The sequence below is a fragment of the Gadus macrocephalus genome, chromosome 13 (assembly GCF_031168955.1).
Source record: "Gadus macrocephalus chromosome 13, ASM3116895v1".
In the NCBI taxonomy this organism is placed as follows: Eukaryota; Metazoa; Chordata; class Actinopteri; order Gadiformes; family Gadidae; genus Gadus; species Gadus macrocephalus.
The window spans coordinates 19,620,759-19,636,366 of record NC_082394.1 but is presented as its reverse complement, the minus strand read 5'-3'; the positions used below and the strand labels follow the sequence as shown (position 1 = coordinate 19,636,366).

Here is a 15,608-nt window from a genome sequence, read left to right as displayed (position 1 = left end):
CCCCTCACCAACACACAGATTCTCTCCCCAAAATGTTGCGCCATTTTTAAATGACCAGTTGCAACTCATTGCCAAAGCAGGTGAACAATAAAATAAAAAGGTCAGGTACATAGTATAATATAAGTATAAAACTTTAACAATACAATATATATACAGTGCCGCTGCTAGCTATTTTGGGGCCCTAAGCATAACTCCTTTATGCCCCCCCCCCCCCTGAAAAAAAGAATTGGTTTCTGCCAGTTTAACATTTTATTAAAACGCAAAAGTTAAATCTACTTTGTAAACACAGTTCACAGAACAGCCAAAACATACATACAGTACACACAAGTATTGGAATGTCCAAAATCTTTTAAATTAAATAGTTATCCATAAATACAAACTTAAAACCAGAAGTATACAAGTAAGAATTTTTTATTGTTTTTTATTGTTTTTTGGGGCCCCCCTCAGGACTTGAGGCCCTACGCGCAGCGCGTAGTGCGCGTTATGGGAGCGGCGGCACTGTATATATATATACATATCAGATATTATACTAGTCTCTCGACTCTATGTGAATGGTTGGACTTCTGACTCGATCTCCGTTTGTATTGCTCCGTCTCCCGGAGCACTCCGGATTCGTAAGCTCAGAGGCGACGGACCCACTGACAGACGAAACGAATGCTGGTTACAAATAAATTGTAAAAATACACACCATGAAGTAATTTTTTCGTTCAGGCAAGTATTCATGTAATAAGCGGGATAATGTATAGAACGTCGCCGACGCCGACACAAATTGTGTGGGTCACCCGTCGAGTACCCCAGCCCGTGCAAGACTCTGGCCAAAATAACCCCCACTACAAGTCTTTACTTGTTCTGGAAGTACCAGAGACGTCCGTTAACCCAACACAATCTTTAATTCATAATATCATCCGGAGGCACACACAGCTTTTGTTTGTATCGTGAACCTACAGACTTCAGTGGGGGTTTCACCCCGTCTGCGCACGGAACCTTCTCAACGAGCAGGTGTGCGCCTGCAGCCAGAGGGGGCGCCAAAATACCTATTCCCAACACAATGTTATGCAGTACTTCATTGATATCCGCTACGCAGCGCGATTTTTTTTTTAATGCTCGTGGCGCCCCCCATGTTACTTGGCGCCCCCCACAAATATGCCGCCCTGGGCGGCTGCCTGGTTCGCCCGTACCTAAAACCGCCACTGGTCCCGGGAGTTTGCAAACGGCAACATCACTTCTCCTGCATGCTGCTGTTCACGCTGTACTGCAAGGAGTGAACGCTGATTGGCTGTTATGCTACGTCCATCAGGGAGTGAATGCTGATTGGCTGTTATGCTACGTCCCTCAGGGAGTGAATGCTGATTGGCTGTTATGCTACGTCCCTCAGGGAGTGAACGCTGATTGGCATTGTGGGAGTTGTAGCCTTCAATCCGCCAAAATTACACTGTGCCTTTTCTCGGTCAAGAAGGCACAAATTTTGAAATTGATGTTACAATTCAACTAAATATATGACCCACTTTCAATACAGATTCATGTCTCCACTGGTGAAATTCTCCTTTAAGATTTTGCACTGTGTCTGTATCTCTTGTTCATCCAAATCTCTTCTCTCCCAGATCTCTCTTTCAAAGCTGCAATATTACATGGTATGATACCTTGCTTCTGAATATTGGCAGGCCAGCAATATATTTTTATGAACTTTCGAAAGCATTATGTCATTCATGTCATATTCCGTTCCAGGAGGGGGGCTTGATTATGATCAGGACAGTATGGATAGCGGTAAGTCTGTTTATCACGTATAAAATGCCTGATATTTTCTGAATCTACTTTTTTAAAACTTAACTTTATTAATGCTTCAAAGTTGCTGTGATTCAATATGCTGCCATTTTGAAGAATTAAATTGTTACTGTATTGTGACCAATTGTTTCTGCTAGAATGTGAACACAATGACAATGTGTTTTGGGCCAAGAGTTCCAACACGCAACACATGATGAGCATGCAACACATCCAGATGTGCAACACTTCTGCACACAAATAATTATGAACACTTTCATATCACTGGTGTGCTGTATTTCTCTGCCCACATGAGTTATCATATAGCTTGAAAGGGAAAAATTCTTATTTGAGCGCCAAAATAAACAAGGCAGCACGCAACTGACCTCCCTTTGGTGTTTATGAGTAAATCCAGATCAAGCTATGGCGATGTCAACATCATCACCAGAGTCAGATTCCTTTACAGTCGTCAGAATGCCCCCTGTGTTTTCCCCCACTCTTGGTAAGGTTTTATGTTTTCTTTTTTTTCTTTTTCTTCTACCATACATAGTCAATGTATCTTTACAGTCTATCAGATATGACCCTTTTTACAGCCATTTCAGCAACACACACACACACACACACACACACACACACACACACACACACACACACACACACACACACACACACACACACACACACACACACACACACACACACACACACACACACACACACATTATATGTATGTGTACACACACACAGATATGTTTCCATGTTAATCACTTAACTTCGTTTTTGTGATATTATAGTGTGGGAGTGTGTGTGGTGATGCTGGTTTAAAATGTGCGCACTTTGAGGAGGTCTCTATGTGCAGTGCAACAGTTCCATCATACACACACTCCACGTATAGCTTTCTTTGAATTTCATAGATACCCAAAATGAGAGTGATTGTGTTTGAATCTAAATTCTGTCTAAATTTTTATTTTACTCTAAAGTTTTGTAAGTGTCCTCAGAGTTTGCGGAACTGAAAAAATGTATTTTTAATTGTGCTTCAGATTTGAGAATACCAATATAGGTTGGTCATTCTAGAAAATTCTAGAAAAGATGTGTAAATCGGGGAATCAATTTGCAAATTCTCACATTTGTAAATTAATTGAAGAATACATACACAAACCACCACAAAAACTGTCAACAAATACATCAATATACAATTATACTTTTCCACCAAATTGCCTGTCGAGCAATAACATGACAGATGACAAAATACTTAAGAGTGAAATTAAACTCCATAACTATACCCTGAACAGCAGTGTCATGAACATGCAATTGCAAGCTGTTCTTGTGCTAGTTAGGCACTTATCGTTAATTTTTCTTTCTTTTTCTTAGTTTCTATACCGACTTTTCTCCAGATGTTGGTGCGAAAAACAGTCAATGGGAGCTTGCCACTGTGTTACCATCTCCACCAGTTAACGCTTCTTAAACTACTGCACAATCCCAACAGAGGTCACTACTGAGTCATTTAAATTCATATAATCCTACTTATCTATCTGTCTGTCTGTCTGTCTGTCTGTCTGTCTGTCTGTCTGTCTGTCTGTCTGTCTGTCTGTCTGTCTGTCTGTCTGTCTGTCTGTCTGTCTATCTAGCGTGATATATATAAATCCATCTATCGTGATTTATATAAATCAATATCCATCTATCGTGATATATAAATTGATATCTATATCTATCGTGATATATATAAATCAATATTAATTTATCTATCGTGATATATATAAATTGACACCTATCTATCTATCTATCTATCTATCTATCTATCTATCTATCTATCTATCTATCTATCTATCTATCTATCTATCTATCTATCTATCTATCTATCTATCTATCTATCTATCTATCTATCGTGATATATGAATCGATATCTATCTATCGTGATATATGAATCGATATCTATCTATCGTGATATATGAATCAATATCTATATAGTTATTTATATAGTTATCTATATAGTTAATTATATAGTTATATATATAGTTATATATGTTATATACATATATTGTTTTCATGTATTTAGCTATTTGTTTCTGAAAGCTTATCTTTATTGCATTCTTCATCCAGAAATGACTTACAGCAGATATGTCCCCACTCTGTAGAGCTCTCTATCAATGGTCAACTGGAGTCATTTCCCAATGTTGGTTTCAAAAGGCTTGTTATCCACAACCAAAACCAACGTATTGACATCAACCAGAGTCATATATGCGTGAACGATGGACAGAATGCAACAAAGATCCGATGGGAGCCGAAGATTATTGATATCCAAAGGTGACCAACACACACTTCATAATCCACTGAGAGTTTGGTTTTATTTCAAAGCTTTTTTATGTCCAAATTAGATAAATATGTGTGACAGAAGGTACTTCTTTTATAGGGGAAAACTGATTCAGAGCCACAACAAGACCACCATAATGATCGAAGACTCGCTCTTGATCATAATGCGTCATGAAGAGAAGGGTAAAAGCCTTCTCTGGCCAATCTTCAGTCAGGTCTCCAACGACCCAGTCGAAGGGCTTCTAGGTAACTCGAATACGCTCTTTCTGCTGTGAGACATGGAGTACTTGTTTAAAACATAGGTGTGTTTGCTATGTCATTGTATCTTTTAAAACCAAACAGACCAATCATTTGAATGGTTTGTGGTTGCCTTTCAGCTGTCAAACCGTTGGTCTACGAGAGCGTGTCTGCTCCGTCCGGGACAGTCACGGTCAGCGGCAAAACGTTCACGGTTTCAGAGTAAGATTGTTGATCTTTCTATTGGCTCTCCCACACACAAATATTACCATATGGCATTTCCCTCTCGTGATTGTAATTGTGATTAGGCTTACTTACGCTGAAATCAAAATAATTACCTTTTCGACAGGAGCGACATTTTCGACTACAGTGTGACATCTGCGCCGAGAATAAAGTGTTGGTTAACATCTGCAGAGAATGCCTTGGAGGGACGTCTGTTCGATTTTCTTGTCACAGATTTATAAATGAATAAATTAGAAATGATCTGCAATGCAATTCCTTATTGCACTGTTGCGTTCCTCAGCTTCAGAGGCATTGTCATGTCAACTGTTAGATAAGAAATAAGAGCAGACAAACATTTGTTCAAGTAAATAATAAAATGAATGTTTGAGCGTATTGTTTCACAATCTACTGACTGTATGGGATCTTCAATTGCTCTTTGTGTTTGGATTACAAGTTGTATAGTGGACATTCATCAATGTTATTATAATGTATCCATGTTGGATTGAGAAGGGAATCCAAAGTGCCCCGTACGGCCACACCAACCGCGTTACTCGCGTTGGATAACGCGAGTAACTCCCCGTGCCCACTACCTCCGTCCGTTGACTGATCCCCATTGACTATGAATGGGGACGGACGCGCAATGCATTGTGGATCCGTCCGTTCCGTTGGAGCCTCCGGCTCCGTCAAAAAGTTGAAAAATGTTCAACTTTTTCAGCAGCGACGGATCCGTCATCCAATCACGTATGCAAATTTAAGCACTGTGACGCGACTCGGGCTCTGACGATACTGGAAAGCGGGAAAGCGGGTCATCTTGCATCGCAACAAGCAGGAAGTAGCGGGAAGAACCCGGCGAAGCGATTTGATTGGCTGACGGATGCCTCTGCAAAGACTACTCCCCCATCAGTCAGCCACGCCTTCCCACGTCCGTTGACTGACGGAGGTAGTGGGCATGTAGGGTAACCTGACGCTTGATCATTGTGTGGTGGTTCAACGCTTCCAACGCGTCAACGCGCCAACGCAGCTAGATGAGTCCATGTCCATGCAAGTGAACGGAGCGTTCCCTCTTCGTCATAACTATCAAACCAAACATCCTTCACATTCACCGAGCGAACATTATGAAAGTAAAATGCACATTTCTAGCTAAAAATGTTTCCATAAACGCATTTAATGGCGTAACTATGTTGCTATTTCCTCCCAGAATAAAGAAAGTTGTCGGCCGTGGCTGCGCTGGAGTCCGAGGTAGGAAACCCAAACGCCGCCTTGTTTGGGAGCATGATAGAGTTTAGATCGGGTTAGATTAAATAATCTCGGATATAAATAACAATAATCGGGTTAAATAACTTCACATGTTGTGTCTGGTGTGTTTCCAGCATTCGTAGTGTTGATCAGCAGAGATATAGTCCGCCAAGACGTTGAGGTTGTTTAGCAACCAGAGACTGCAATTGTATCCAGCTGCAGCCCCGGAGAACAACACCCTGGCGTGACCGAACACCCTGGCGTGACGGAAGTACTGTGGCTGGACGGAAGTTACCTCCGATTATTTCCTATAGACAAATAAACGTATTTATCGCCGGAAGTTACCTCAGATTATTTTCTATAGACAAATAAACTTATTTATCGCTTGAATTAACATAAAATAGAAATAAAAAAATATTTCGACACGTTAGTAGCCATTTTTATAGCTTACAAAATGTTTTTTAACGTTATTTATACAAATACCTCAGGATTCTTTGCGTTATTGAACTTATTAGACCAAAACATTTAAATAATAAAACATTATGACATGTCAGTAACCATTTTTATAGCTTAGCTTATAGCTTTTTTTTTTTTAACGTTATTTAGACGAATAAACTAGTTCAGTGTGTAGACATTTATTGAATGGAATTGAGTGTATTATACACTTTACTCATTAAGTAATTTACCATTAGAATTAAGTAATTGATTTAATATGTCTAATATAATCAAATTAAATTTTTGGTCAAGTATATCATCATAATTTGATATAAAGATACATTGAAGAATGACCACTCCAAAGTTTCCTCACAATTTATTCAACAAATAATATACAGAATCTTAAAGATATAGGTTCTTCATGCTGCCATCAGCTCCAACTCACTGTCAAAAGAATCAAACAGTCAAGTCAATATTAAGCCTATACAATATATTATTTGTATTCTGTCACTGGAAACGTCATTCAATTCTCTTTTTCGCTTCAGTCTGAAGACTGGTTGAAGTAGTCCAACCGCCATTTGTTTGGCGGTTGGACGACTAGAATAACAGAGATTAGTATCGTAAAGTTGGGCAAGAAAATCAAAGTTACTATCAATATATTTAAATACTACCCATAACCTGATATTGCGAAGCTTATCTTCTAATTAAATGTATCCATCTTTCAAAGTGAACTGGTTTTGTGTGGAATGGGTCATAGGCATGAATGCTTTGGTTTAAGATAAATGCACAATAGGTTAAACACACTATAGGGGACCTATTTATTATTATTTTCTATTTTTTATAATAATTCAAAGAAAATGTATAAGTTGATCACTATTGAATTACAGTAACATTTCACAGTTGGTTGTGGTATTCGTTATGGTCATAAGATTGCATGACTTATAATAGTAATAGCCTTGTTTTTATACAGGCTAGGTTTTAGTAGCCTATTAGATATTCCCCAGGAGAAACAGACACTTTTCTGCTCCGGTGGCCAGTTTTGCTAAATTGTGTTGCTGTAGCATCACATTGGTGATCATGGATGACACTAATTTTTCTAAAAGGGCGCAATATTATTATATTCGAATTTAGCGAAAAGTAAATAAACTACGGCAAGACTTTAACATGAATATTACTTAATATATTAAGCATATTGACAGTCACACTTACTTCCATGGTTCATCTTCGGTTTCCGATTTTCCGTCGCGCCTGGGTTGTTGTCACGCCAGGGTGTTGTTCTCCGGGGCTAAATAACGTTAAAAAACATTTTCTAAGCTATAAAAATGGTTACTAACGTGTCGAAATATTTTTTTATTTCTTTGTTATGTTAATTCAAGCGATAAATACGTTTATTTGTCTATAGAAAATAATCGGAGGTAACTTCCGTCCAGCCACAGTACTTCCGTCACGCCAGGGTGTTCTGTCACGCCAGGGTGTTGTTCTCCGGGGCTGCAGCTGGACCCTACTCAGAGACTCTGTCCATGCAAGTGAACGGAGCGTTCCCTCTTCGTCATAACTATCAAACCAAACATCCTTCACATTCACCGAACGAACATTATGAAAGTAAAACGCACATTTCTCGCTATTTTTTTTTCCATAAACGCATTTAATGGCGTAACTATGTTACCATTTCCACCCAGAATAAAGAAAGATGTCGGCCGTATGCTTCTGTGCAAGCTCACTACTCTCTGCCAGTGACGTCGGGTCAATCTCCACGCTGATAGGCTATCGCGGCTAAGCGTCACGCGTTGGAGCGTTGAAAGTTCACATTTCTGAACTCCGGGCGTTGGTGCGTTGGGCACGTTACTGCGTTTATGTGCGTAATTACGTGCGTAATTACGTGCGTCTGCCGCGTCTAAAGGCCCATTCACACCCTACAGTAAATACGGATACGGGCCGTTTCGTCCGGTCCCGGAGGTGTTTCGTCCGTAAATGGGTCCGTCGCCTCTAAGCTTACGAATCCGGAGTGCTCCGGGAGAACCGGAGCAATACCACCGGAAATCGAGGCGGCAGTATAGAGTCAAAAGTCACCTCCATATCTACCCGGGACTCTCTAAATCGACGCCACTTCGACCTGGGCGGGACTTTACGTCCTACGTCACTCGCTATGGGTGTGCATGTGTGCGCGTAGCCGTCACTCGCGATGGGTGTGCATGTGAGAAAGGTTTTGGCTTTTAGTGTCTATGGGTTGGTAATAACGGTTATGATGATTTTTCTGATGGAAAAGTGGTCTTTTATTTCCAGAATCTTTGTTCAGTGAACGCATAAACCCGTTTGTTAGTTAGCAGTTAAACAAAATGCGATCTCTTTGTTTACAGATACCAACGACCAACTGATGATTGGGGGTTCGATTCCCTAGTGATGCAAGGTTTTTTCTTTCAATTTGGACTGCACACACATTGCGAGTGACGGATAGTCGCACAATGTACACACATCACTGTCTTTACAATTTCTAGGCAACCGAAGTTTAAAGATTGTCAAGTGGTTAACTCTTGAATCGCATGTACTAAGACCTGATGGGTTAGTGGTCAGAGAACAACTCATTAACGCGGGGATAAGGGGTTCGATTCCTTAATGAAGCCAGCTTTTTTCTTTCATATTGGACTGGATGTTTGTATGCCATTTTGCGTAACTTGTAGTTTATGATGAAGAAATGTTACTGGGGTTAAGGTTAGGGTAACGGTAAGACACAAAGTGTTTTTGCAACACAATATTTCTTACAATAACAAAGTCCAAAGTTTTGATGACTCCAGTAGGAAACTTAAGATACTTAGAGAAATGCGTGAGTGCTCACAAAACAACAACAAGTCAGCAGTGTGGTACAGGGTGATCATTTCTGATATACAGTACAAAAGCTGAAACTATTAGCCAGGAGTGGGAAAGATGCAGATGCAGACGTGGGAAGCAATAAGACACACCAACACACAGTTGTCTGTTGCAAAATGGTTCAGAGTTTAATAGAAATAGTTAAGGTTAGCTGGTATGGCGTTATCTGGTATGGCTATAGTCTAATGTTAGCTTAGTTTGTATTGTTTCGTCATGTTAATCGCTAGAAATAGTACGTCATTTGTAGAAATATAGCCTATCATCACAGACTGTAGGAATGTCACCCACCCTCCATCGCATACGACACTGACGCTAGTAATCCTGTAGTGCAAGGGAGTTCGTGCCCAGATCCCTGAGACAAACGGCTACGCCCACACATGCACACCCATAGCGAGTGACGTAGGACGTAAAGTCCCGCCCAGGTCGAAGTGGCGTCGATTTAGAGAGTCCCATATCTACCCCTCACCACTGGATGTCGCCCTCTTTCGTTTGTGAGAAACAATTACGAGAATGGACGATGAGAGGCTGGTCGTCGAGGTGGAAAAATATGTCGAATTGTATCACCAATGTTCCCGTCATTACAAAGACAACTCCAAAAAGGACATTGCCTGGCGAGCCATAGCTCTGGAGATTGGCTCTTCAGGTGAGAAATCAACAATGCTGGGCTAAGTACCCAAACCATTAACCATAATGGGAAATAGACAAAATCAAGTCACATACAGTTTAATCACACCATGTAGGTAGAAACCAGATTACTTGTAATATATATATTTTTATTTAAGGCAAGGCAACTTCATTTATGTAGCACTTTTCATACATGAAGCAGACTCAAAGTGCTTCACATAGAAATACAATAAATATACAATACAATAAAATAGATAGGCTAAGTAAAAGAAAACACAGGCAAAGTTCAAAAATGCATTGTCATGTATTAACTGTCTCTCTGGGTTTAAGGAAAAATAACATTAAGGGTCTCAAGCGCTCAAATAAAATAGACTGCTGAGTCCAGCACAGCAATAACATCACTGTATTTATCCAGAGGGATCAAATATATGTATATATATATATATACATATATATATATATATATATATATATATATATATATATATATATATACATACATGTATATATATATACATACATGTATATATATATATATATATATATATATATATATATATGCAAAAGAGTATTTATACCAGAGAGTGATAATAACTAAATTATAGGTCATCATAGGTTACACCATACGGTTCTGCCATTGCACACTTCCTAGCGGCGAATTGAAATATTGGCGGTGCCTCTCTGCACGGAGCTCCTGGACCAGATTGTGGTATACCCCCTGTTCTTGTCTCCGTTCATTGATGGGGTGCACCCAAACCCTTCGTCTTCTCCTTGCCCGCCTACGGCGCAGCAGAAGAAGGGCAACCACCCTCTGTCTGGCAACAATTGTTCTGTTGAAATAAAAAAAACTCAATAAAATGTGAAATAACTTGTGTTCAATTAAAATGGATAACTACTGGCTGCATACATGTAAATGTGTGGCTATGTTAAGGCTATATAGATGGATAGATAGATAGCTACTTTATTGGTCACAATGGGGACCAATAAAGCCATCCAGTAGCTCAATACAATAAATACACACTAACAATTGGCCTTAAAAGGTGACTGCACTAAAAAGGCTTAATAGAAGGTCCTGCACTTATTGAGATTGTTGATGCAGTAGATGAATAATTGCAAAATATAAAATAAATAAGAAATGACAGTAAATAAAACGATAAAGTGCCCTACAAACTAAGTTGATCTGCTGCTTGAAAACATACTTACACTGCGCAGATTATACATTTTTCAAATTATTCAGCCAAAAAGATGGAAGATAAATAAACTAGAATACAATAGGCTACTCACCCATTGCGTTTCGTCTCTTTGCTGCGGTTGATTGACAGGTGACTTCCTGATTTTATACTGCAGCGCGGCCGTCGCGCCACCTCCTGGTGCTAGGGGCTGCTTTTGACGCGCGTAAAATGCGCGCCGCTGCGCTGCGGCGCCGGTGTATTTAGGCCTTAACGCGGTTGGTGTGGCCGTACCTTTAGGAACATGACGAAATGCATATTTGGAAGAGTTAAGGTTGAAATCTCTGCTGCAAATGGCATGTGATTACTTATAAGTCAAACCTATCCAACGGGTCAAACTTCAAACTTTATAAAATGACCCTGATGAGTCCCTCACATGCTACTCCCATGTTGAGCAAGTATGTTGTATGGATGATGAAGTGCATTCTGATGAAACGTAAATTTGATCTTCTGTGGTATGGTTGTTTGTTTCGGGCTAGGTCTGACTCTAAAATGCTTTTACACTGCAAAATATGCCCCACTTATGCACGCCTTTTTCCCGGCATGGTTCACTTCTTTACACTGCCCGAGGTAAATTGCCAGTTTGAGCTAGAACCCCAATTTATCCCCCGGACCCTACACACATTGGCGGTTTCATTCTGACGTAATTGAGATTAGACGACTCGGCGGTTCCAGGGGCGGGACTTGGGTTGAGGTGTTGCTGCGTTGTCTAGACAGAGACAACGCAGCGATATCAACGTGTTATAACTTCAGATACAGTGAAATCCCCGAGCTGCTGATCATGTGAGAGAAGGTGATGCAGTCGCATTAAACAAGGACGGGGGAAGGTGGTGCGATCAACGAGAAAGAGGCAGAGGAACTTTCCTTTCGAGGCTTTTGACGGGATAAAAAACAAGTGGTCAGCAAAATTAAGAATTGGTTGGGGTTTTTGCAATTGTAAATGTTTCATGGCGTTTGTAGCCTACACTTAGATTTATACTCATTGGCGGGATGATAAAAAGTCATGCCTATATGGGTCTGACTTAATACGGATGGACCGATACAATTTGATATGGTGCACATAGAAGCAGATAGTCAGAAGTGATGTATACAAATGTTTGCTTCAATATCGGTTGGTCTAATATGGGCATCTACATAAATTCCAATACATACACACTGACACACTCACTCAAACATACTCTGTATGCCAGTGGAGATTTTAGTCATGGGCGAACCGGGGCGCCCTATCTGTGGGGGGCGCCAAATTACGCGGGGGACGCGTCGAGCAGTCCAAAAAAAATGAGTCAGCACCGCGAAGCGATTTTCTATAATGTACCATACAATTCCGTACAGGATTGGCATATTGGCGCCCCCTCTGGCTGGAAAGAGAGAGAGAGAGAGAGAGAGAGAGAGAGAGAGAGAGAGAGAGAGAGAGAGAGAGAGAGAGAGAGAGAGAGAGAGAGAGAGAGAGAGAGAGAGAGAGAGAGAGAGAGAGAGAGAGAGAGAGAGAGAGAGAGAGAGAGAGAGAGAGAGAGAGAGAGAGAGAGAGAGAGAGAGAGAGAGAGAGAGAGAGAGAGAGAGAGAGAGAGAGAGAGAGGAGGGACTAATCTTTCAGTGAATATGCTACCAAGGTATTGTGGAACCAATCCTATTGAGAAAGTTGCCTCAGCCTGAAGAAGTGTAATCCTGTCTACGCAGAAGTAGAAGAGTAAAGTGGTTCCTTTTCTGATCCACCCACATGACACTACAAACAAAGTAAGTAGCCTAGCCAAGTTTATTTTAAGTTAACGTGATGAGTAATTTGAAATGCAATGAGGTGAAGGCTCGTAGACATGGTTTAAGTGATCGTTTAACTATGATTAACTGTTTGAATAGGTTTATTTAAACAAGCCACTCACGTTATAGGCTACATCGCACTCTATTTCGTTAATAGTCCCGATAGTTGCGCAAAATAGAAAAAGGTATAAATGAAGGGAGCTCACTGGCTGTGAACGGGAAGGTCAGGAGTTGTGAAATTAAACTCGGGCGGGTTAGGATCAACTGGAGACATTCAGATTGAGATCAGTTTGAGAATATAAACACGGTTCCATTATTATAGATTCTAGTGATCAAGTTATAGATTATTATTTTAGTAGTCTTTCGGTATTTTTATATCTATGATCACGTATTGAATGAGCATAGAACACGATGATCTCGCAACTACAACCCTATGAAAACATGACATCTCCTCCTCTGAAGGTGATCGCAGCATGAATCCCGCCCCCGGGGTTCTTGGGAGCGGTTACCGCGACGCACGGTGAGAAGCACGTGAGACAACATGGCGGGATTACCTGTGGGGTGTTTGTTGTTGCTGGTTTGTGTCACGGCTGTTGCTCTTGAGATCCGTGGAAATGACGCACGAGTCCGCTGCTCCCAGGTAAGCCTAGACTTATGTTTGCCTTTTAACATGTGCAGTTCCAGTGTTCCTGCGATCAGAAAATACTAAATTTCCTGTTGCCAGCGAAATTGCAATAGTTAATTTCCTGTCAATGTAATAAAAAATTTCAAATATTTGTTCACCAAAGGAAAAAAACAATAATCTGCCCTTCCGGCACCACCTCATCCATTCTGCAAAGATCAAACTACAGATTTAATTGCTATGAGGAACTCATTGTTACACATGTGTGCTTTCCGTGTCCGTGGTTTTCAATTTCATCCTGTGGCTCTTTGAAGGGTCTGTCCGACTGCCGAGTGAGTGATTGGCCGATGGACGCTTGGTTTGAACCTATGGAGGATAAGGTGGTTGTGCAGGGGGTGCAGGCGCGGGCTCAGCTGTGCTGTAGAAACAGACGGCAGTGTACCCTGTGTCTGGCTGTAGAGCTGCAGATCCACATCCCCCCTCAACCAGACACGAGTGAGGACCACGGGGGAGGAGGAAGACCCACCAACGGTCAGAGACGTGAACTGAGTCCATATCTTTGAATTGGGATAGAGATTGACCAGTTGAGTACAACCTGTACGATTAAGCAGACGGTACAGAGATAACTACGGGTTTTACATGTGTGGGCATGGGCAGCATTCATACTTTTTGGTCAGTGTTCATACTTGAATATGCCAATGGGCTGAGACTTAACAGTTTGGCCTGTACAATAAGTCCATATCGTACAGGCCAAACCAGAATGCAGAGTTAAAGGGAGATATTAAGCGTATGATTATGTTAAAAATAAACACCCCCCCCCCACGTTTCCCCCCATGTGTTTCAAAAGGGATACTGGGTTTTGCAAGGCCTACTAGTGATGGATTCAATAATTATTTTCCTTGATTCAGTTCGCGTCAGTCGGTTCGCCAAGAAGAGTCAGTTCAGAATAGTTTGTTCGTTCAGTCGAGTTTCCGGTAGCGGTGAATCGAATCATGGAATGCACGGTTCTCAGCTGAGTCGGTCAGACTCAGCTCCTCCCTCGTTCTCATTCTCAAACGATCGTGGAAGTCGGTCATCAATCAACACAACATTACAACTTTAACCAAACGCAGCGGGATGGGGGGTGTAGTTGATTATTGGATGTTTAACATATCGGCAAGATAATAAACTTGATTAACAATGATGGTGGGGGTCCCAGGTGGAGAACGAACCATGATAGAATGAGAGAGATTGACGAGACATTAACATATTTGATTAATCTGGCATGACACAGACAGTACAAAGACGGCATGCTTTTACCATTTCACTGATATTGAATCGTATTGTCGTACGCTCGCTCACTAAGCATCTTCCTTCTTCTCCACTCACAGTCAGTGAAAGAACAGTGAGTCAGCGACTGTTGGGTCTAGGAGGAGTCGAGTCTGAGAACGAACGAGACAAACGATACGAACGAGAGATAAGAATCAGTTCGGTTCGGTTGCATGTTGCTTTAAATATTGCCGCCGTAAAGGATTATGGGATACCACTATCTCCTTTCCTTTCGCAAAGGAATCTCAGGAGTAACCTATCATAAAGGACGGTTAAAGGATGCATCGCGGCTCCTTTCCGAAGCATTTTTAGAGTTCAAACCACCTTTCCTCCTACTACTTCCGGGTCATCTCGTCAGGCAAGGAAATTTCCTATGCAAAAGAGAATTCGTAGAGGCCCTACCTCTCCGTAGCCATCCAATATTTTTAACCCTCCGTCGACGCAACGGAGACAGCAAGCGCTGGTGATTGGTCCTCTAACAAAATCATTTCTGGAATCAACCGGTTTGACTTTGCACCTTATTTACTTTGTACATTGTTTACTTTGCACATTAAAGACCAATAAAACACCAAATAGGATTTGAAAAGCTTTGAAAGTTCATTTACAACACTATTCACATGGTTTGTTGTCGATCGGGCGGCGAATTGCATTGCATATCCGACATCCCGACAGAGAACTTTGAATACTCGAGGGGTCTCCGTAGTTACAGAGTCGGATTACGGATTATGGAGTAGGAGTAGTATACTTTGACATTTTAATACAGTTCAGCAAGAAAGGCGACAAAGAAGAAGAAGGGGGCGTTCCAGTCTGCGTAAACGACAACCCCCACCACACGACAACGCCCATTTGTGTCTGCAGTGGGATGATATTTGCCCTGATCTGGCTTCTGTTATCCTGCTGCTGGGATTTAGGCCCTTCAGTGTCACCTTTGATTTGAGCAACATGTACCGTACGGTTCTCCAACCCTGTTCCCTGGTAGTGTTGATGCTGCAGTGTCCGGGTTGTAC

General features: G+C 41.2%; 2 protein-coding genes across 3 annotated transcripts in view; both read left to right on the top strand.

Moving 5' to 3' along the window:
* LOC132470391 (uncharacterized) overlaps positions 1-4,920 on the top strand; it is a 70,753-nt gene extending 65,833 nt beyond the window's left edge. Inside the window, exons 4-9 of the mRNA XM_060068978.1 lie at positions 1,726-1,764; positions 3,130-3,246; positions 3,894-4,062; positions 4,169-4,314; positions 4,446-4,527; positions 4,655-4,920. Of these exons, the coding sequence (XP_059924961.1) occupies positions 1,726-1,764; positions 3,130-3,246; positions 3,894-4,062; positions 4,169-4,314; positions 4,446-4,527; positions 4,655-4,769 (668 nt within the window). The 3' untranslated portion in view covers positions 4,770-4,920. The remainder of the gene's footprint in view (positions 1-1,725; positions 1,765-3,129; positions 3,247-3,893; positions 4,063-4,168; positions 4,315-4,445; positions 4,528-4,654) is intronic.
* The window catches only part of LOC132470388 (uncharacterized), a 75,838-nt gene that overhangs the window by 52,704 nt on the left and 7,526 nt on the right, over positions 1-15,608 (top strand). The window contains exons 1-3 of one of the 2 annotated variants that reach the window (XM_060068968.1): positions 12,506-12,650; positions 13,134-13,311; positions 13,608-13,824. In XM_060068968.1, coding sequence (XP_059924951.1) covers positions 13,213-13,311; positions 13,608-13,824 — 316 coding nt within the window. In that variant the 5' untranslated portion in view covers positions 12,506-12,650; positions 13,134-13,212. Of the gene's footprint in view, positions 1-12,505; positions 12,651-13,133; positions 13,312-13,607; positions 13,825-15,608 lie in introns of those variants that run through there. The other variant, XM_060068967.1, reaches the window with a different exon arrangement.